The following is a 23,795-nucleotide window of genomic DNA, read 5'->3' as shown; positions in this document are numbered from 1 at the left end:
CCTCAACAGGAAGATTCTTAAACATCTATCACTTCACAACCTTCTATCTGATCGCCAGTATGGGTTCCGTCAAGGCCGCTCTACTGGTGATCTTCTGGCTTTCCTTACTGAGTCTTGGTCATCCTCTTTTAGAGATTTTGGTGAAACTTTTGCTGTTGCCTTGGACATATCAAAAGCTTTTGATAGAGTCTGGCACAAAGCTTTGGTTTCCAAACTACCCTCCTACGGTTTCTATCCTTCTCTCTGTAACTTCATCTCAAGTTTCCTTTCTGACCGTTCTATTGCTGCTGTGGTAGACGGTCACTGTTCTTCTCCTAAATCTATTAACAGTGGTGTTCCTCAGGGTTCTGTCCTGTCACCAACTCTCTTCAATGATCTGCTAAACCAAACTTCTTGTCCTATCCACTCCTATGCTGATGATACCACCCTGCACTTTTCCACGTCTTTTCATAGACGTCCAACCCTTCAGGAGGTAAACATAGCACGCAGGGAAGCCACAGAACGCCTGACTTCTGATCTTTCTAAAATTTCTGATTGGGGCAGAGCAAACTTGGTATTGTTCAATGCCTCAAAAACTCAATTCCTCCATCTATCAACTCGACACAACCTTCCAGACAACTATCCCCTCTTCTTCAATGACACTCAACTGTCCCCCTCTTCTACACTGAACATCCTCGGTCTGTCCTTTACTTATAATCTGAACTGGAAACTTCACATCTCATCTCTAGCTAGAACAGCTTCTATGAAGTTAGGTGTTCTGAGATGTCTCCGCCAGTTTTTCTCACCCCCCCAGCTGCTAACTCTGTACTAGGGCCTTATCCGTCCATGTATGGAGTATGCTTCACATGTCTGGGAGGGTTCCACTCATACTGCTCTTCTAGACAGGGTGGAATCTAAAGCTTTTCGTCTCATCAACTCCTCTCCTCTAACTGACTGTCTTCAGCCTCTCTCTCACCTCCGCAATGTTGCATATCTAGCTGTCTTCTACCGCTATTTTCATGCTAACTGCTCTTCTGATCTTGCTAACTGCATGCCTCCCCTCCTTCCGCGGCCTCGCTGCACAAGACTTTCTTCTTTCTCTCACCCCTATTCTGTCCACCTCTCTAATGCAAGAGTTAACCAGTATTCTCAATCATTCATCCCTTTCTCTGGTAAACTCTGGAACTCCCTGTCTGCTTCTGTATTTCCACCTTCCTATGACTTGAATTCCTTCAAGAGGGAGGTTTCAAGACACTTATCCACCAATTTTTGACCACTGCCTTGACCCTTTTACAGGACTGGCATTTCAGTGGGCATTTTTTTTATTGATTTTTGTTGCTCTTGACCAGTGTCCTTCTTACATAAAAAAAAATAAATAAATAAAAAATACCGAGTTGAAAATTTTGGTAGAAAAGGAAATTAAAAAAAAGGTAGGCATTTGGTAACTGAGGTTCAACTGTATTTATATTGAAAATCAGTAAACTTATATAATAATGATAATATTAGTAATGTAGCAGTAGTAGTATAATTTCAATAATGTACTTGTTGGAGTATAATATCAATAATGTAGTAGTAGTAGTATCATTGCTATTATTATTATAAACCAAGCACAAGTGGTACAAGAGCTTATATGTGTGTATGTGTGTGTGGTGCCTGCCTCTGACGAGAAGGATTTCACACCATTATCATCTGACTGAACAAAGAAGGAGGAGCAGGTCTCTCTCTCTCTCTCTCTCTCTCTCTCTCTCTCTCTCTCTCTCTCTCTCTCTCTCTCTCTCTCTCTCTCTCTCTCTCTCTCTCTCTCTCTCTCTCTCTCTCTCTCTCTCTCTCTCTCTCTCTCTTACCTAAATGTTCAGGACAACTTTTACAATATAACACACAAACACACACCATGGCTGTTTCAAGTGAAGGGTGGTAAGAGGTCATCATTCCCTTGGGTCTGCGGATTAACTTAGAGAGAGAGAGAGAGAGAGAGAGAGAGAGAGAGAGAGAGAGAGAGAGAGAGAGAGAGAGAGAGAGAGAGAGAGAGAGAGAGAGAGAGGGCTACAAGACACTGTTCTCCCTCTTGTACCCTAAATTTGAGTGACAACTTAGATTACATTATACCCACCTTTGCTTGGTAAGCAAACTGTGATTAGAAAGAACCCTTAGCTTTTTTTTCTCAATAAAATAAATTTAATTGTCTGAGAGAGAGAGAGAGAGAGAGAGAGAGAGAGAGAGAGAGAGAGAGAGAGAGAGAGAGAGAGAGAGAGAGAGAGAGAGGAGGCAGGGTGAAGGAGGTATGAGAAGCATGGGGGGATGGGGGAGAGGGACAGGAAGGGGGATGTGGAGGAGAGAGGAAGAAGGCAGGCCTAAGATACACATCAGATGCAGCTCTAACCAATAACAGCTGCCATGAAAAAAGATGACAGTTGTTGCTTTTGTTAGAAATATAGGTAGGAAAACTACTTCATCAAGTAGGGAGGAGTCATTACATTTGTACACCAAGAAATTGTGCATAACATGTATAAGGTTCCCAAGTTATCACATGTTTGTTTAAAATGTTCTTAATATTTTGCAGGTAAATGACCTGAAACTTGAAGACAATGAAGCTCTCATAAAGAAACTCCAGCATGGCCACTTCACACTGCGGGATATGTATGAGCAGTTCCAGAATGTGAGGAAGATGGGTCCCATGTCACAGATTATGGTGAGACACTGGTTCCTCTTAGTTGGAAATTTGGATGCAACTGATAGATTTGCATTTTTCAGATATGTAAGGACTTCCATTTGCAAATTCATCATAACATTAATTCTCAGTAGCCATCATATTGAATGTTCATTTATCTGAAAACTATTTTTGACTGATCTTTTCATCAATCTCTAAAACTAAACTCTTCACTCAGGCCTTTGCTAAGTACTCATATCTGGATAATTGTGCTTGTTCTTCCCTCTTCACCACTCTCTGACTACATTTTCATGCCTCCTGTTAAGATTTTTCCTAATGGTGTATTTCATGTCCTTGCTGGCCTTGACCCTTGGAAGGCTTATGGATCTGATGGGGCTCCTCATATTGTTCTCCATAATTACCCCCATGCAGTCAAACTCTTCCAGCTCTGTCAACATTTACTTTTCCTTCCTGTTGGAAGTTTGCCTGTATTCACCCTATTCTAAAAAAAGGGTGACCACTCTGACCTTCCAAATTATCATTCTCTTTCTTTAATCTCCTGACTTTCTAAACTTTCTGATTCTATCCTCAATAGGAAGATTCTCAAACATATATCACTTTACAACCTTATGTCTGATTGCCAGTATGGGTTCTATTGTGGCCATTCCACTGATTGTCTTCTGGCCTTCCTTACTGAATCTTGGTCATCCTCTTTTATCCTGTTTTTGGTGATACTCTGCTGTTGCCTTAGACATATCAAAAGCATTTGATAGAGTCTGGCACAAAGTTTTAATTGCCAAGTTATCTTCTTACAACTTTTATCCTCTTTATAACTCCATCTCAAGTTTCCTTTCAGACAGTTCTATTGCTGCTGTGGTAGATGGTCATTCTCTCTATTATTCATGAATAATCTTTTAAACTAAACTCATTGTCCTATCCACTCCACAGTGATGATACCACTCTGCATTTCTCCACATCTTTTCTTTGATGCCTAGGAATTAAACAATTCACACAGGGAAGCCACAGAATCCTGGTCTTCTGAGTTTTCTAAAATTTCTAAGTAGAGCAGAGTAAACTTGCTCAATGCCTCCGAATCTCAATTTTGTCAGCTCAACACAGCCTTCCAGGTAACTGTCCCCTCTTCTTAATCTCTAAGTGATGGACATTTGGTGTGGGAACCTCTTCTCATAATGGGAGTTTTTAAGAGAAAAACTACTCATTTTTGGAGTTATATTTCTTTTTTACAGATCCTAGAATAATGAAACTTACAGCATAAGAAGCATCTATCCTTTTTCCTTTCTAGTGGCACTTTTTTCTGACTTGCTATTTTAGTTCAGCCAGCAGTAAAGGTTGAATAACAATATATCATCAGCCACTCCACAAGGGTGGTGACCATTGTGTTTTCATTACGCTAGATACTGCACAGCTACATCTTGCATACCTGCAGCTCCCATCTTGTCTTACCCCATCTGTCCCTCACTGCTCTCCCCATGTCTTCAAAAGAATGTTCTTCCACTCTGCCCAGAAGTTCCATAAATGTGATTTTTTTGTTTTAACAGTGTTTGCTGGAAGTGGACAAAATTGGCTTGCATTTGTGCTAGGATATGAACTGGGATGAGAGTGGATCACCTCTTTCCATGATTCTTGTTTTCCATTGATTATTAGATGTAAAGTCATGAAAAAGTGGTATGGAGCAGCTTTTGTTAGTATTGCCAAATAATGTTACAAATATTTCTCTCACACCTCTGTTTGCTTTAAGATGGAAAAATTGTCTGGCGCATATATGCTTTGCCCGCCAGAGCTCGAAGATATGCACCACTTCATCGCCTATCACTTAAAGATTGAGTGACACTCAGCGGTTTCCCTCCTTCTACACTGAAAATTCTTGGTCTGTTCTTTACTAATAATCTAAACTGGAAACTTATAATTTTGTCTCTTGCTGAAATAGCTTCTATGAAGTTAGAAGTCTCTGTCTCTGTCATTTTTTCTCATCTCTTACAATGTCTCTTACAATGTGCAGGGAATATGGTGGCAGCATTCTTACTTCCTATCACACCTCATAAATTTAGGATATTCCTTTAGACTCTTTAAGAACTGGGACTTCAGGCAGGCTATTCTTTAGTATTTTTTGTTAGCTTTCTTTAACCTTTTTTGTTACCCTTGTGCAGAGTCCTTCATATAAAAAAGAAAATGTCAAAGCATTCTTTACCACCTTCAGTCACCATTTTTTAGGGTATAGATGAACCATATGTCATGGTCACTTTAGGCATTTCATTTCTAGATCTACACAATTGCTGTCAACCCATTATTTTTAGGGTATGTTGCCTGGGTTCAGCACAGACTTCCTGACCAAGGGAGGTGAGCAAGAGAGTATGGCACGGCTCAAGCGGCTCATGACCATCATGGACAGCATGACAGATGAAGGTATTGTGAGATGTCACTTGATAAAGATATTTTCTTTAACTTACCAAGCACTAGATAGTACTTTTTATAGTGAACTACAATATGCACATATATGTAGGCATTTAGCAGCCTGATGACGAAGTGATTAGTGCAGCTTAAGCCTAAAACAAAAAGGTTATTTGTGCAGAAATATGTATGCAATAAGAGACAAGTGATAAAGGTAAGACATGAGGTAATAAAGGAAGCCTAGGTTTTGGAAATTTGCAGAGGTTAGTAGAAATGAAAAATATTGAAATAGGTGATTGTACCAAGCTTGGATAGAATATAGAAGATAGAGAAAGAATATAAGACAGCATAGAGGTTGTTAGGTTTCTATAGGTGATTGGCAAATAGTACCTGGCTTAAGTCAACTGTGGACAAGTGCTTAGAGTACCTGGCTTGGGTCATCTGGACAAGTCCAGTTGTGAGCAACAGTCAGACCTGCCTGATTAGTGAGATACAGTAAACCCTCAGTATATTGATCTAATTGGGAGAAAATCACTGACAATAAAGGGAAAAAAAAAACAGCAGTCGGATTCCATCACACACCGAACTTCTTTTGGTACATGAGGGTGAAGTTCAGTATACAAAAATTAATCTCAAATAACATAAATTTTGGCAATTCATGCATTGGATGTAAATTATACACCATATACTTTATTTGGTATAAACAAAACAAAAAAATCTTGTGGGAAAATGTTTTACTGTGCTTAAGTAAACAAGAATACATTACAAACAAACAAAATACATACATACTATGCATGCATACATACATACATACAAGTGTAACAACCTCCCACTTCAACTGCTGTGAGACTGAGGTAGAGGCAGTGTGCATGGATGCATTGTTTGCTCACCACCACCACCACCACCACCCACACTTTCCCTCCCTCCTTCCCACCCCTGCCGCTGCCGCTGCTGACTGAACATTTGATAAATGCGAATTTTGCTTTAACAGGGTTCATTTTACTGAGGGTTTACTGTAGTTTTCTATGAGGCTCTTGGAGATATGTATGTTTCCATAACATTCCCATTTGACGTACATCTCTAGTTTATCTGGTCACTTTTGAAGCTCGTTGTTGACAATGGAAAAATCTTTGACACATTTGCTTGAGATAAACTTAGTTATGGTGTTAAATTAGGTTAGTTGTGGTGTGAAATGATAGCTGGTGTGAACACTGCTGGCTTTATTTTTCCATGACATTAAGATATCTCACCTCTATCAGCCACAGAGCACTATAGTTGTTGCTAATATAACTGGCCTGAAGACTTGTCATATGGACTTGATATGATAACAGTTGTCCCAGTACGGTAGGTGTGGAACGTGTTATTGCCTTCTGAAAAAATAACATACTTTTTAATTATCAGGGTGAACTGTAAATAAATCAAGTCACTAGTGAAATTACTATTCATAAGCATTCCTCTTCTTTGCATTCTCTTAAGAGGGTATATCAGCTTTTTTAGCCATTTTCACTAAAACTCATTCAATCATTTTGAAATTTTTAATGTAAGTGTGTCTTGATGATCAACTTAAACTGTCCCAATATGATGGCAATAACTGTTAAAGAAAAAAAGAAAATTAAAAACCCCCCAAAAAAACAGGTAATTTAGTCCTAGCATATCAAGAATGATGTAATTATGACTCCAAAATTGCTTAAAATTTCATCTGATTAAAACTAGAATGGATATTTTAGATTTTTATCAGACTTTTTTTTATTTTATTTGCTTGTGCAATTTTTAGTAAAATTGTAAACGTGTGTTTTTTTATTTTGTCAAAAAAGTGAGAAATTAGGGGAAAATTTAACTGAAAGATTTGGCAAAATAAAAAGTCCAATCAGACTAAGATGTAGAATATTAAATGGTGATTATTTATTTATTTATTTATTTTATTTTTATTTTTTTTATGTAGGATGGACACTGGCCAAGGGTAACAAAAATCTAATAAAAAAAAATGCCCACTGAAATGCCAGTCCCATAAAAGGGTCAAAGCAGTAGTCAAAAATTGATGAATAAGCGTCTTGAAACCTCCCTCTTGAAGGAATTCAAGTCATAGGAAGGTGGAAATACAGAAGCAGGCAGGGAGTTCCAGAGTTTACCAGAGAAAGGGATGAATGATTGAGAATACTGGTTAACTCTTGCATTAGAGAGGTGGACAGAATTGGGGTGAGAGAAAGAAGAAAGTCTTGTGCAGCGAGGCCACAGGAGGAGGGGAGGCATACAGTTAGCAAGATCAGAAGAGCAGTTAGCATGAAAATAGCGGTAGAAGACAGCTAGAGATGCAACATTGCGGCAGTGAGAGAGGCTGAAGACAGTCAGTTAGAGGAGAGGAGTTGATGAGACGAAAAGCTTTTGATTCCACCCTGTCTAGAAGAGCAGTATGAGTGGAACCTCCCATACATGGACAGATAAGACCCTTGTATAGAGTTAGCAGCTGGGGTGGTGAGAAAAATTGGTGGAGACGTCTCAGAATGAAGGTAATTGGTTAAAAATGAGCTGAGTTATTAAAATAGAAAGTTAAAATAGTTGGTCTCGAGAAAATGGGTTTCAAAGGTGAGAGTTTCCACAGTGTTGTGCTCCAATCAAGCAGAAGTTTTGAGGCTAGTAAACGAGTTATCTCTAGAGCCGTTTTTTTTTTTTTTTTTTTTTTTTTTTTTTTTTTTTTTTAATGGCCTGTCCATCCTGTTGTCCTTCTTCTTGAGGGCCATGTGAAGTATGGAGGTGTATGGCAGTCCAAGTCAGCGATGGAGATGACATAACCACTGTTGTACTCCATCATCACCACAGCTACTACAAAGTCGAGCTTTCTTTTTGTAGCTCTGAGGTGCTTCAGGCAGTGTAGCCATATGTGGCTGTGGAAGGACTCATTTGGGTTCTGTGTGAATGCCTGCAGACATCTTTTTATCATTTCATCTGATGTAAGCTGAGTATACACTTTTCACTGATTCCAGCTGCTCAGATAGGAGGGAGAAGAATATCTTCATCTCTCAATGGCTTGGTGGTGTTTCAGTTTTTGCTACTGCAGTCTGGAAATTCGAATGAGTGTGTGAGAAACCTATTCTGCTTTTTAGCACTTGTACAAGGAGCTAAGCCTGCTGGTGTTGGTGATAATGCATTGCGCCTGTTTCTTGCTGATTTTCATTTTTTCAGTGGTGTGCACTTGCCTTGACACAGGCTTCCTTCCTCTTCTTAAATAAGGGACTTGTTCTTGGCATGACGAGGCCGAATGTAAATGCTCAGAAGTAAGAATAATGAAAATTGTGTTAGAGCAAGGTGCTACACCCACCTCTCACTTGGAAGTCCTCAGGAACACTAGTACTGGTAGGTGTAGGCCTGACCCTGAGACAGTGAGGGGACGCCAGCAGCTGTTCAGATAGATGCCGTGTTTCGCAAGATAGAAAATAAAAAAAATAAATAAATAAATAAAATAAAATAATTGGAAAAAAAAACATGAAAACATACATGTTTCCTATGCCTCAGAGTGCAACTTTAAATGCTGCTACAAAGCACATGTCCCTTTAAATACCCCCTAGAGGCTTTAAAAATGGCACAGAATACTAAAACTTTATCTCTGAAATATTGCCAGAACATTGGTTGATTTTTTTTGGAGCAAATATCTCATTTCACCATTTTTGTCCAAAAATGAGTCAAACAAGTTGATATACATTGGAGGTAAGGTTTTGCAGATAGACAGGTGTTTGTTGTGTCCATACCACACAGCTAAGTAGAAAGAACATAAGAAGAGTGCATAAGAACATAAAAAGCATGAACATAAGGAAAGCTGCAGGAAGCCAATAAACTTACATATTGTAGGCCCAGTATAAAACTTACTGACCTGTAACTCATCCATCCATATCCTAATATGCTAGCATTTTCTTGGAATAAAGCTTAATTAATTTTACCCTCTATCAAGGGAGCCTCATGCTCTTGAGGCTGAAGTGCTTCAAGTTAAGTTCAAGGTGCTCCCACACAACCTAGGAATTCATGTCATTGGGAATATTATGACATATAGTTTCCTCAGGAGCCCGAGGCAACTTTGAGTACTTCTTACAAATGAATTTATCTGTTTATCCCTACCCTCCCCCCCCAAAAAAAAAAAAAAATGCCTTCAAAAAGCAAATCAATGCTGCACATGTGAATCCCAATCACCACTTAGATAATAGGAGAGAAAGGCTATGGAGAGCTGGCTGTCAGCCCAGCACCACCTTTGAGTGCAATTTAGAAGACAGAGAAAAGGAACAAAGTATGGCATATGATATGGTACAGGACAGCAACTCTCACTTCTAGAAGAGACCAGCTGTGACCAAACCCAATTTATACTAGTAGTCAGATGGATATCTGAGCCAGTCACAAAAAAGGGAACCTTACAGTCATTTAACCACAGCTTCACTCACTACAAGATGTGCAGGTGCAAAGATGGGATGGCCATATTAAGAGGATGAAGAGGAAAGAGTTTGTTGGAAATTGTATGCAAGTGAAGTTAAAGGTACTAATAAGAGAGAAAAGCCATTTGAAAGATGGAAGGATAAGGTAAAGGAGTATATGTGTTGTTGCAGAAGTGTTGGTAGAGAACAGGCTCTTGAACAAATGAGTAATGAATGCCTAGAGAGGGAGAGGTACTCTTCTGCTGTAGCCCTGTTGGTGGATGCTCCTGGAAGGAACAAGATGTTAAGGAAATAGATCAACAGATAATTAAGACAGAATCACTAATAAACACCATTACCTGGAGTTTATGAAGAGAATCCATATGTAAAACAATCCCATACCATAAGTGAGATTTGTTATGAACTTTGTGGTGTACTTAGAATCCAATTATTAATATTGCCATGTCTATGGTATCTGTGTGATGAAGGCATACTAGTGAGAGTAAAAGTTACTTCATCACTCCAAAGTAGTTTTCAATTGTTCCTCATGCTAATGTAGATATTTCTCAGAAAACTTGACTCTGGCCTTCTGTAGTGCATTTAACAATGGTTTCTTAGGAGCATAATAACTTTCATAGCCCAAGTCCTTGTGAAGCAGCTGCTACACACTTCTGAGAGACACATTAACCAGTAATTGAATTTCTTCTTTTGAATCCTATGCTGTCAGTCTTGGATCCTTGCTGACTGGCCTGGTAATCAGTGCCATTCTTCAAGATTGTCTTATAAGGCCTGCCAGGTTAGAAGTGGATGGATACAGTGGCCTCTCAACTGTCTTTGAACCTCTTCACTTATTGGTTCTCTGTCCTTAGTCTTAACTCTGTTTGATTCATAATAAATGGAAGATTGCGGCCAGCTTTGTACAAAGTTATCACTCTCTTGCATTTGTCCTTGTTTGTGGTCGCCTTAGGCACAATAAGAGTAGGAGGTAACTAAATAATGGCATAATTAATGTCAAAATATGTTATGGTTGTGCATCACATGGAGACTATAAGCCACTTATCGCGGCATAGACATCACTGAGATTCCAATATTGCCCATTCTATGGCACAGTCATTGGCTAATGCTGAAAAGTGTCACCTCCTTTTGTTTCCTAAGGAGGGAGCTTTAAACTGTACTTTACTACTTTACTGTGAAAAATTCCATTGTGAAACTATTGGCTGCTGTCCTGTGTATAGAATCCTATCATAGCCCCTGAGTGGAATTTTCTAGAAGAGATATCAGTCATAGATAGATTGAAATAGCAAATAGGCCTGAGTTCATTTCTTCTGAGTGAATACTACAATATTGTTTCATAATAAGTAAGTTTACTCTTATTTACTTTTACTTCCATCATTATATATTGTACTCATTAATCATGTGTATTCACATGACATAAAAAACTAACAATATGTATTTGTAATAACTAACAAAAAAACAGAAAGAAAACTGATGCATGAGATGACTTTCATGTGCTAAATTTCATACCAGAACTGGACAGTCTGGATGGCAACAAGCTCTTCCAGAAGCAAGGAAATCGCATCAGCCGAGTGGCACGAGGAGCTGGAGTGATGGAGTTTGAAGTGAAGGACCTCCTTAATCAGTATGCCAAGTTTGCACAGATGGTCAAGAAGATGGGAGGAATGAAGGGTCTTTTCAAAGGTGAGTTGTCTATGCTGATAGAACTAATAATATTTTAAGCTTTCAGTTTATTTTTTGCCATAAAAGGAGGTATACAATAAATAGGGCTCATTTCCTCAGATAGTTATAGGAAGACATATACTTTTTATCAAGTCTATACCATTATATTAAATTTTCTCTCTCTTACTGCCATGTGGCAGAAAATTGCTTGAAAAGTTGATGTCATACCCGGGGGATTTACAGTTTAAAAATGGTTGTTATATAGCATAGATTGAGCAGAGCAAATAGAATAATGATGATTTGGGAACTGAATACAGAGAAAAGAATAGCTGGATCTGATATAACAGTTATAAACCTAGGGAAAGACAAGAAATAACATAGATGAAGACTGTGAAGAGTGTTACAGATGCAAGAAGGATCCATTTTGGAGCAAGGAAGAATGTTAGCACATGGTTAGTATGAATGAAGAGCAGCTATGAATTTATGAATGATGTTTTTTTTTTTTCCCCAAGGGTAACAAAAATAAAAGGCACACTTATTGCTAGTTCCCATTCAGATGTCTGAAAGAATGATAAAAAAAAATCAGAGGATAAGTGTCTTGAAATCTCCCTCTTGAAAGAGTCCAAGTCATAGGAAAGAGGAAATACAGAAGCTGGCAGGGAGTTCCAGAGTTTACTAGAGAAAGGGATGAATGATTGAGAATACTGTTTAACTCTTGTATTAAAGAGATGAACAGAATAGTGGTGAGAGAAAGAAGAAAGTCTTGTGCAACAAGGCCATAGGAGGAGAGGGGGCATGCAGTTAACAAGATCAGAAGAGCAGTTAGCATGAAAGTGGTGATAGAAGATAGCAAGAGATGCAACTTTGCAGTGATGAGAGAGAACTGAAGACAGTCAGTTAGAGGAGAGTTGATAAAATGAAAACCTTTTGATTCCACGGTGTCTGCAATGGTGGTATGAGTGGAATCCCCCAAACATGTGAAATATACTCCATACATGGACAGATAAAGCCCCTGTACAGAGTTAGCAGCTGGGCGGTGAGAAAAACTGACTCAGAATGCCTAACTTTGTTGAAGCTGTTTTAGAGAGACATGAGATGTGAAGTTTTCAGTTTAGATTACAGTTGTACCTCATGATACAAACTTAATTGCATTTTGTGGGCTGTTCAAATTGAAATTTTTGAATTGGGAAGCAATTTATTCCTTTCAAATTAATGTAAAAAGAATTAATCTGTTCCATGTCTCAAAATCCCACCCTTTTTTTCTCTCTTCTTCTTCTTTGTCTTCTTCAGTTTTATAAGAACATAAGAACATAAGAAATAAGGGAAGCTGCAAGAAGCGACCAGGCTTACACGTGGCAGTCCCTGTATGAAACACACCTACCTATTTCCATCTGTTAAGGGTTGGGGTTATGGGTTTATGTTATGCCCTAAACATAGAATTGAATGAAAATAACCTAAATTATATATAGAAAAAAATACAGTAAAATAAAACATGAAGTACCATATATTTCAGTGTATAAGATGGCACTTGAATCATCCTAAAAAAAAAAGACACAAAAAAGTGGGTTGTCCTATGCGACAGATACAAAAACAATGAACTTAAAATTTTACACAAGCTACCATTATAAATAAACACTAACCTAAAAATGATGAGACATCAAAAGTTCCTGCCATTTTCAGTCTTGAAAACAGTTATTGTAGTGTACACAATTTTTATTTTGCACTAAAATTCTCTCTCTCTCTCTCTCTCTCTCTCTCTCTCTCTCTCTCTCTCTCTCTCTCTCTCTCTCTCTCTCTCTCTCTCTCTCTCTCTCTCTCTCTCTCTCTCTCTCTCTCTCTCTCTCTCTCTCTCTCCCTCCCTCCCTCTCAAAGTAAGAACAATCCTGAAAATTGCTAAATAGAATAAGACTGATAGAGAATGAAAGTGGAGTTATATGAGTAAGAAAGGATAAAGTATAAATGACATAGAATGAATGAGGGGGAGAGAGAGCGAGGTATCACTCCCCTTGTCCCCTATTTCTGACATAAGTGGGAGGGGAGGTGACAGGAAGTGAGGTTTGAGACCAAGCAAGAGGAAGGGAGAGGAAATGAACAATAATAGGAAGGGACATTCAGGGAAGGAGAGTACATAGGGCAAGGAAGTGGAGAGAGAGAGAGAGAGAGAGAGAGAGGAAGGAAGGAAGTGGGGAGGGATGGGGGAGAGGAGGGGAAGGAAGAAGGGGGAGAAGGAATGCAGGAGGGAATGGCTGAATGGCATCACTTGAATGGGTGTTTGTGTTCAAATTGGAGGACAAAATTTGTTCACAAACTCTGTTCAAATTGAGAGTTGTTCAAAATGAAGCATGTTTGAATCACAAGGTATGACTCTATAAGTAAATGATTGACCAAGGATATTCAGTGTAGAAGAGAGGAACATTTGGATGTCACTGAAGAAGAGGAGATAGTTATTTGGAAGGTTGTGTTGAGTTGATAGATGGAGGAATTGAGTTTTTGAGGCATTGAACAATATTAAGTTTGCTCTGCCTCAATCAGAAATTTTAGAGAGATCAGATGTCAGGTGTTCTGTGGCTTCCCTGCATGAGCTGTTGACTTCCTGAGGAATGTCTATGAAAAGACATGGAAAAGTGCAGGGTGATATCATCAGTGTACTAGTGGATAAGAAGTTTGGTTTAGAAGGTCATTCATGAATAATAGGAATAGTGGGAGACAGGACAGAACCCCAGTGTTAGTAGACTTAGGAGAAGAACAGTGACCATCTACCACAGCAGCAGTAGATGCGAACAGTCAGAGAGGAAACTTGAGATGAAGTTACAGAGAGAAGGATAGAAGCCATAGGACAGTAGTTTGGAAATCAAAGCTTTGTGCCAGACTCTATCAAAAGCTTTTGATATGTCCAAGGCAACAGCAAAAGTTTCACCAAAATCTCTAAAAGAGGATGACCAAGACTCAGTAAGGAAAGCCAGAAGATCACCCGTAGAGCGGCCTTGATGGAACCCATACTAGCAATCAGATAGAAGGTTGTAAAGTGATAGATGTTTAAGAATCTTCCTGTTGAGGATAGATTAAAAAACTTTAGAGAGGCAGGAAACTAAAGCAATAGAATGTTAGTTTGAGGGATTAGAATGGTCACGCTTTTTAGGAACAAGCTGATTGTAGGCAAACTTTCAGCAGGAAGGGAAGGTAGATGTTGATAGACAGAGTTAGAGTCAGAAGCAAGTGCAAGCACGGAGGCACAGTTTTGGAGAACAATAGGAGGGACCCCATCAGGTCCATAAACCTTCCAAGGGTTAAGGGCAGCAAGGGCATGGAAAATATCACTTCAAAGGATCTTAATGGGTAGCATGAAGTAGTCAGAGGGTGGAGGAGAGGGAGGAAGCCCTGAATCATCCAAGGTAGAGTTTTTAGCAGAAATTTGAGAAGAGTTCAGCTTTAGGAATAGATGAGATAGCATTGGTGCCATCAGGTTGAAATAAAGGAGGGAAAGATGAAGAAGTAAAATTATTGGAGATGTTTTTGGCTAGGTACCAGAAGTCATAAGGGGTGATAGATCTTGAAAGATTTTGACACTTTCTTTTAACCCTTAAACAGCGTGGTGTATTTTAACTTCAAGGTCTCCACATATGGGGTAAAATAGAGTTTTCAATATGAAAAGATATTATATGTCTAATTATTCCTGCATGATAATTTAGTAATAGAGATAATGAAAATAAACTTGTATTTTCTGTATGTTAGCTGAGGTAAAACCTACAGTCAGAAAATGAAGGAAAGATTGCTAGGCATGGTGATGCACCTTGCTGCAGGGAGGCTCCGTGCAACAGGGAGACATTCCTGGTGAAGAGAGGTTTATTTATATTGCTTTTGCTGTTTTAGCCACATATACACAATTTGTCCTAACACATCTTATTTTTCATTGAGACACAATTCTTCCTGTTTTTTTTTTTTTTTTTTTTTTTTTTTTTCCCTCAAACGAATACTATTTCAAACATTGGTCTCTCTCTCTCTCTCTCTCTCTCTCTCTCTCTCTCTCTCTCTCTCTCTCTCTCTCTCTCTCTCTCTCTCTCTCTCTGTCTCTGTCTCTGTTTGTGTGTGTGTGTGTGTGTGTGTGTGTGTGTGTTGTATTTACCTAGTTGTGGTTTAGGGGAGGGAGTAATCTCATAGTACAGTAAAATCCCTCTTATCCGGCATCAACGGGACCACCGACATGCCGGATACCAGAAGTTGCCAGATACTTGAATAGAAGTGAAATTATGTCCACAATCACCACCCTACACTCACGCATCTTACCATAACAAAGATCAGCTGATCGCCGTGCTGCGCGTCGCCACCCGCGCTGCCACAACACACTTCCTCTTTTTTACAACTTTAGGCATGATGAAGGCGTCAGGCGATAAACAGTGCACACGCAGGACTGAGTCACTGAGTAAACACAGTGCAGTGGGCCGCAGGTGGCGCAAAGCAGTGCGCTCTGGTGGCGAGGGGACAAAGTATGCCTTGCGCGGAAATTTTAATTGATTTTATGAGTACACATTGATTTTTTATTGATTTTAAGGCTCGGGGAAAAATGTGCCGGATACTTGAAGCTGCCGGATACTCGGATGCCGGATGAGAGGGGCTTTACTGTATCCCATCTCCTTTTCTATCCAGTTTGGTCTTAAAAGCATGGACAGTTATGGTATTGAGTCTCAGTCTTCACTGAATTCATTCCATTTGTTCATACTTTTGTGAGGAAAACTATACTTTTTGATGTCTCTTCTACTGTTAACTTTCTTCAACTTCTTACAGTGTCCCCTTGTACTCAGTGTGTCTAAATTTGTAAAACATTCTTTGTCCACATTTTCCATACCATTTATCATTCTATAGATGTTTATTAAAGCCCCCTCTCTCTCTTATTTTCAAGGGTAGGAATTTCCAACATTCTTAATCTCTCTTCATAGGTCGACTTACTCAACTCCAGAACCATCTTAGTGACTGCTCATTGTACTCTTTCTAATTCTATAATATTCCTCTTTATATGAGGAGACCACACCACTGTCGCATATTCCAGTCTTGGTCTTATAATGGAAATCAACAACTTTTTTATCATTCCTTCATCTAAATGTGAGAATGCCTTTCCTATTCTTTTTAACAAATTCATCGTCTCTCCAGTAATTTTATCAGTGTGTCTGTCTGGAGTCAAATTTTCAGTAACTGTTACTCCCAAATCCACTTTCTCCTTTGATTTCTGTAACTTCACACCATCCATATCATAATGATATTGTATTCTTTTCTTACTCTTACCAAATTACTTTACTTAAATTAAATTCCATTTACCAAGATTTACTCCATCTATTTATCTTATTTAAATCATCTTGCAGTACCATACAGTCATTTACATTTTCTACCCTTCTCATCAGCTTAGCATCATCAGCAAATAAGTTCATATAACTGTCTATTTCTTCATGTATGTCATTCACATATATTACAAACATTATTGGTCCCAACACTGACCCCTGTAGGACACCACAAGTTACTTTCTGCCAAGATGAATTCTGGTCTTGTATTACTGTTCTTATCTTTCTATCATCCAGATAATCCCCCACCCACTCCAGCAGTCTTCTGCAATTTTTCCCTAATTTGTTTTATCTTCCATAGCAATCTTCAGTGTGGTACTTTGTCAAATGCTTTCTTCAAGTCTAAGTAGACACCATCCACCCATCTGTCCCTCTCCTGCACAATATAGATTACCCTTGAATAAAAGGACAATAAGTTCATGGAGCATGATCTTCCCCTTCTGAATCCAAATTGGCAATTTACCAAAACTTTATCTCTTTCCAAGTGTTCAATCCATCTTTCCTTTATTGTTTTTTTGCATAGTTTTCCTACAACACTAGTCAAGGACACTGGTCTATAATTTAGTGGATTTTCCTTATTTCCTCCTTTGAATATTGGTGTAATATTTGCTCTCTTCCAATCTTTTGGTACTCTTCCCTGTGTTAGTGATGTCACCACTAGACTGAATTTTATCAGCCAGTTATGCTCTACATTCCTTCAATATCCAGTTTGATACTCCATCTGGACCAGTTGCTTTGTTTACATCAAGTTCTTCCATCATCTTAAATATTTCCTCATAACTGACTGGGACTGTACTTAGTATATTCCTCACCAACTTATCCCTTCCGGCATCAAACTCCCCTTCCACAGTAAATACAGATCTGAAACTATTGTTCATAACCTCTGCCATGCCCTGTGCATCCTCATAGATTTTTCCTTCAACTTTCAATCTTGATACATCTTCCTTCTTCTTCCCATTGATATGACTAAAGAATAGTTTTGGTTCATTTATACACTTATTTATTATATCTCTTTCATAGTTTCTTCTCTCCATTCTTATTATCTCAACGTACCTATTTCTAGCATCAATATATTCCTCTTCTTCCATCTATTCCAAGCATTTAGCTTACAATTTCTAGTGTCTTTGCATTTTGTATTGAACCATTATTTACCCTTTCTACAGTGTCTCTACGAGTGTGTGTGTGTGTGTGTGTGTGAGAGAGAGAGAGAGTGAGAGATTTAGCAGAGAATTGTCAGTTCTCTCTCTCTCTCTCTCTCTCTCTCTCTCTCTCTCTCTCTCTCTCTCTCTCTCTCTCTCTCTCTCTCTCTCTCTCTCTCTCTCTCTCTCTCTCTCTCTCTCTCTCTCTCTCTCTCTCTCTCTCTCATCATTTATCACCTTGCTATTGCCTTCTCTGGGTAGAGGTGCTGGCAAGGGCATGCAGGAAGGGCATTGTAGCTCTGGGTCACTGGCTCAGCTGGGTTACCTCTCCCTCGATGATGTTGCTCCCATGATGGCCAGGACATGAGCAAGCTGTCCGCCACCATCAACTGCATTGCCTTCCCTGGGCAGAGGTGCTGGCAGAGGCATGCAGGAGGGTTGTTGTGGCTCTGAGTCACTAGCTCAGCTGGGGTACCTCTCCCTCAATGATGTTGCTCTTGCAATGACTGGGACGTGAGAGAGCTGTCTGCCACTGTTGACTGTACTGCCTTCCCTGGGCAGAGGTGCCAGCAGGGGTGTGCAGGAGGGGCACTGGGGCTCCGATTCATTGGCTACACTGGTTGGGATGGTCACCACTGGTCTCTGTCGAGGTTCGTTGGTGAAGGATGGCACTCAACGTCCGTAGAGTTGTCCGGTGCCCCAGGTGCCTCTCGGATTGGTGCGCTGCCATGCACACGGCCCACTGGTGTGGCACTCAGGATGCTTCTACTCCCAGATGTCAAACTAGCTCACTGCACACTGTCCAGTTTTATAATACACTCCAACCATCCCCCAGGGTCCCAGAGGGGTCAGTGACTGAGGCACTGACAGGGAACATCCCCTGGCATGCCATGAGGACAAGCATCCACACTCCTTGAGTCTGAAGATGGGACATTACATATTAGTCTTAGTCAGTCACGAGGCGCGGAGTCAATCCTCTGCGAGGCACTGACAGAGACGCTGATAGGACTGACTAGTCTTAAAGGCGAAGGTCACTGAGCACACAACCTCCATTCACCAGAGATACCTTGCTTCTCTCCTGGTCTGTCCTCACTTCCCAAGAGGGTTGTTGCTGTTATTCCCAGTGCCAGGCCCACTGTGACCCTCATAAAAAGGGGTCACATGGATGAAGCTGGGTCAGCAGTGGCAGTTTTTCATGTAGACGCAGGTCTCTCACCTGCATGTACTATCATCTCACAGCTCATGTGCACGCCCACAGGCACATAGGTACTTGTGTGTGGGTGCGTGTGTGTGAGTGTTTGGGGTATAACAATAATAATAATAATAATCATGCTCAAACACACACACACAAAGATCTCAGAGATGCTGTATTGTGGCATATGTGGTGGAAAACCATATAGAAAGCACCCATTCCACCTGGCATGTCACATGAGTTGCTAGACATCTCCATAGCTCCATGAATCACAATTGAGACTTCTATCCTGGGAGAGAATCACTCGTCTCCCCTGTGATTTAGTTGCCACGTCTCCAGAACATCTGAGAGGAAAATGAGATGCCTGAATTCAAAAGTCTAGGTGCGAAAAATTATGCCTTAATAGATGATCACTGCCACGAGCAAGCTGCCGGCTCGCACCTAAATAGATGGTCACCGCTGTTAAGGGGTTCATGAAGGGAATTTTTTGGCTAGTTGAAGAACAGACTTGGCATGATTATGGGCAGAAATATAAAGTGCATGAGATTCAGTTGATGGAAAGCTCAAGTAGCTTTTGTGGGCCACCTTTCTATCATGTATACCATGAGAACAGGCTGTGTTAAATCAAGGTTTGGAATGTTTAAGGTGAGAGAAAGAGTGAGGAATGTATATCTCCATGCCAGACACTATCACCTCTGTTATGCACTCAGCACACAAAGATATGTCTGACATGGAAGTAGTAATCATTCCATGGAAAATCAGCATAATAGCCTTAAGAGCCTCTACAGGAGATATCTTGTTTCTTGTGTTTCTTGTCCAACCATTTGATTAGGTTAGATCCAGGAAAAATGGTTGGCTTGTTATGGTGCAACGGAGATAAATCTGCTCTACTGTCAGGGCCTGATTTAGAATGGCCAGTGGTTTTTATCAAGTTTATGTGATGAGAATGCTGAATTAGTAGTATTCTATCCCCTTAAAGCAGGGTTAGATATGAATGAGTCCTTAGAGGTCTAGTTGTGATGTGAAGGCAAGTATGAATGTGGGCATGCAGATGTGTCCTAGCTATACCTTGCACAGGTAATGTCAGACTGATTCATCATCTTTAGAGTTTTATAGCACAGTGGTGGATGATATTTGTAAGACAAGACTGGATAGACTGAACTACAAGGGGTCTTAGATGCAAAATAAAAAAGGACATGATGGTTTCCAAGTAGAAGCATTGATGCTTGAAATGAGTCAGATATAGAGCTGGTGTGAGCAAAGGATATCATTACTGACAAAGTTGGAGAAAGAACAACATAAGCCTAACTTATATCTTCACATGTATTGTAATTAGGCAACAAGGTACAGTACTTCTTCAGTAAAACTGTATTCTGAAGGCTGTGGATAATAAAATTAAATAGTAGGTAATGAATGCTTTACCATTTAACATAAAATGGAATGAAATTGAGATTGTTAAGATTTATCACTTAACCCACTTCTGCACCTTTAACCATATCCAGTACCTCTATATAGGCCACAGAAATATTAAGGTTTTGAAAATTTGTCTCTGTAGAGACTACAATCCCAAGATCAAATAATGAGATCAGATATTGGAAAGAAAATGGGTCTGTTATGATACAACAGGGATAAACCAGTGCTGTTGTATGGCCTAGATGTGGAGACTCAAGCATGCTGTGCATTGTGGTTGGTGAGGATTGGTCCTCTTTCCCTTAAAAGCCTAGAGGTTGAGATGTGAGTGAATACTTATAGGTGTGTGTGTTTATCCTTTACCATGGTTACCCCATTTGTGATGGACTAAAATGCTGCCTTCATGTTCCCTGTGTACCTATTATAAAAGGCAACTAAAAGGAACAGAGAGAAGACTGAGGATGCCCTCCCTGTAACTATATTTCCAACAGTGTCTCAGCTAATGCCTTTGAAGAAGGATGTCATAATATAGAAACTAAAATCAAAATATAGTACTGACAAGTATATTTTGAAACCATGCCTAAAGCTTTTACAATATGTAGTTTTTGGATAAGACAATAAATGCATTATTTATTCTTAATTTCCCCTTCATCTTCCACAGGAGGTGATATGTCCAAAAACGTGAACCAGACACAAATGAACCAGCTTAACCAACAGATGGCCAGGATGATGGATCCTCGGGTGCTTCAACAGATGGGAGGTTTTAAGGGTTTAGAGTCTATGATGAAGCAACTTCAACAGGGAGGAGGTCCAATGGGCATGGGCAAAAGTCCCTTCAAGTGAACGTTGTTTCCTTTCCTTGCGTTGCTTTGTGATAATGGTGTGGTAGGTAAAATGAAGGTCCTTATATCATGGTTAGTTTTCATACGAGTTTTTCTACAATAAGTAAATATACCCATATTTTAGATGTTTCGTATATTGAAGGGACATTATTTAGACATTGATGAATTAATTACAAATATTCTGAAAATAAAACACTTCATTGTGAACTTTCATTGTTTTCCCAGGTAATAGAGAATACAGGCAATACAAACTTGTGATTATCTATCTATTTATACTAGGCTAACATCACCTGTGGAGGAGGAGTAATCAAGACAATGTATGCACTGTACACACACACACACACTAGATAAATATGGTTATGGAGACAGGACAAAATGAGCTTTGGCTTGTGCCCTGTACAATACAACTAGATAAATACACACACGGTTCAGTGGAGACCATCCAGACTTGCCACTTGACAGGTGAATGCTGAAACCCTGCTCAGGTTGCAAAGATTTTCACTGACAATGGGCTGTTACAGTCTTCCTTGAGTAAGACGATAGGATGTGTGGTTTGTACAAAGCCTCAGCCTTACCCACAGATAGGTCTCAGGAGAAGAGTTGTCCTTTAAATGGAAGGACAGTCTTAATAGGCCAGAGAGAGAGAGAGAGAGAGAGAGAGAGAGAGAGAATTAAGATGCAAGTTGGTCCTTTCATCAACATAAGTGAAAACACCGTGAGAGAGAGAGAGAGAGAGAATTAAGATGCAGGTCAGTCCTTTACTCAGCATGAATAAGTGAAAACACCACATGAAAGAGAGAGAGAGAGAGAGAGAGAGATGCAGGTTGGTCCCTTCCTCAGCATGAATAAGTGAAAACACCATGAGAGAGAGAGAGAGAGATGCAGGTTGGTCCTTTCCTCAGCATGAATAAGTGAAAACACCATGAGAGAGAGAGAGAGAGAGAGAGAGAGAGAGAGAGAGAGAGAGAGAGAGAGAGAGAGAGGATGGACTTAGAGGTTAAGGAGATAGGAGTGTATACTAGTGGAGTGTATGGACAAATGTGAAAGGAAAATCTTCATTTGTGACCATTCTCTTCAAGAAGTCTCAAAGGATAGATGTTGGAATGCATTAGATTAATTAACATAGTACAATTTCTGTGAGGAAATACTTGTGAACATGCTTATAAATGTGATTATATGCATGTAAATACTTGACCATCCTCTCAAACAGTGGCTGCTGACTTGGTATAGTATAAATAGAAAGATATACAAGGCAATTTTTGTTATTTATGTACAAGGGAAACTAAAAAAAAAATATATATATATAATTTTCAGATGGTTTCTTTATTCCAAATAATAAAAGCCCCAAACATTTCATCTTTGTGATGAAATTGCACATTTTAAAGCATGAGCTGGCATGTCAGCTGAACCATCTCAACATGAATGTACCTTGTGGCCTGGGGGTCACCTCCCTTCCACGATTACACCTCAAAAAAAACTTGGGTGGGTTGCAACATGTTTTATGAGTGCATGACAAATATGAATGAAAATATACTCCTTTGTGGTCATTAAAGCAACTAAATTATCATGCAACACTTCTAGATATAGATGACATAATTGATACCCTGACGGGTATAATGGTTCTCCATGCTGGATCTCAAATCTGGTTACAATTAGGTGGAGATGACAAAGGAGGACAAGAAGATCATGTTCTCTTTCAGGCAGGAACTGTCACTTTAATGTGATGCCTTTTTTTGGTCTCTGTAATGCTGCTGGGTTTTTTGAGCATCTGATGGAGAAAATGCTTGAGGAACTGCAGTCTACTTTAATGATGCATTTATTGTTAGGATCACCTTCAAGGAAGAGCTGGAGGAAGTGTGCCATCTGAGGAAAGCAAACCTCAAGCTCAGCCCTCAGATTTGTACTTTCTTCCAGCATGAGGTACCTTTCCTGGGCCACTTTGTCTACACCAATCTACTGAAAGTGCCCAGCTGTGGAACAGAGATGAGAAGCTTCCTTGGCCTCTGCACATATTACTGGAGGTTTATGAAGGGGTTTCCTATAGTGGCTACACCCCTCACCCAACTCTCAAGAAAGGGGGTGTGCTTTAACTGGGATGAGGTGTGCCATTGAGCCTTTGAGGGCCTAAAGGGAGCTGTAGCAGATGCCCCTGTCTTCTATCTGCTTGCCACCAGTGTCAGCACTGAGGGTGTCAGGGTGGTGCTGTCCCAAGTCTTGGAGGGGCAAGGAAAGCATGGTGGTGTATTACAGCACCAAGTTTAGCTGGCCAGTATGCAACTACTGCATCACGTGAAAGGAGTTATTGGCAGTGGTGGAAATCTTGTTTATCTGTACATGGCAGAGTCAGGACTGACCACACCACCTTCTGCTGTGTGAAGGAACCAGAGGGACAGCTGGCACAGTGGTTAGGTGAGTAGAGCAGTACAACTATTGTATTGTGCATTGACAAGGGCAAGTGCACAACAACACCAACAGCTTGATCTGCCCCCACTGTGAGCCGAACTGTTCTCACTATGCTATAAAAGTGCCTGGGACTGTGTCACTGCTTGAGGATGGGAGGTGAGAGTGAAGAAGCTCATGAGTCGTGGATGAAGGCGCAGCAGGAAGATCAGGATCTTTCCTCTCATGGTCTGCTAGCTGGAGGTGGTCACTGAAGCTGCACTGGGATGATGTGTTGCCAGACAGTTCTGCTGTTAAGTGCCTTGTGGATCAATGGACCACACTCAGGCTGCATGAGGGCATGTTGCAAAGACACTGGGATGATGGATTTAAAGAG

At 40.0% G+C, this 23,795-nt stretch overlaps 1 protein-coding gene across 1 annotated transcript in view; it reads left to right on the top strand.

Moving 5' to 3' along the window:
- Positions 1-22,330, top strand: part of LOC135102785 (signal recognition particle subunit SRP54-like) — a 67,773-nt gene extending 45,443 nt beyond the window's left edge. Inside the window, 4 exon segments of the mRNA XM_064008294.1 lie at positions 2,540-2,668; positions 4,942-5,050; positions 10,957-11,127; positions 20,839-22,330. Of these exon segments, the coding sequence (XP_063864364.1) occupies positions 2,540-2,668; positions 4,942-5,050; positions 10,957-11,127; positions 20,839-21,020 (591 nt within the window). The 3' untranslated portion in view covers positions 21,021-22,330.
- The last annotated feature ends 1,465 nt before the right edge of the window (positions 22,331-23,795 follow it).

This window comes from Scylla paramamosain, chromosome 8 (assembly GCF_035594125.1).
Source record: "Scylla paramamosain isolate STU-SP2022 chromosome 8, ASM3559412v1, whole genome shotgun sequence".
In the NCBI taxonomy this organism is placed as follows: Eukaryota; Metazoa; Arthropoda; class Malacostraca; order Decapoda; family Portunidae; genus Scylla; species Scylla paramamosain.
The sequence above is the reverse complement of the archived record's forward strand: the minus strand, read 5'-3'. Positions and strand labels throughout refer to the sequence as shown.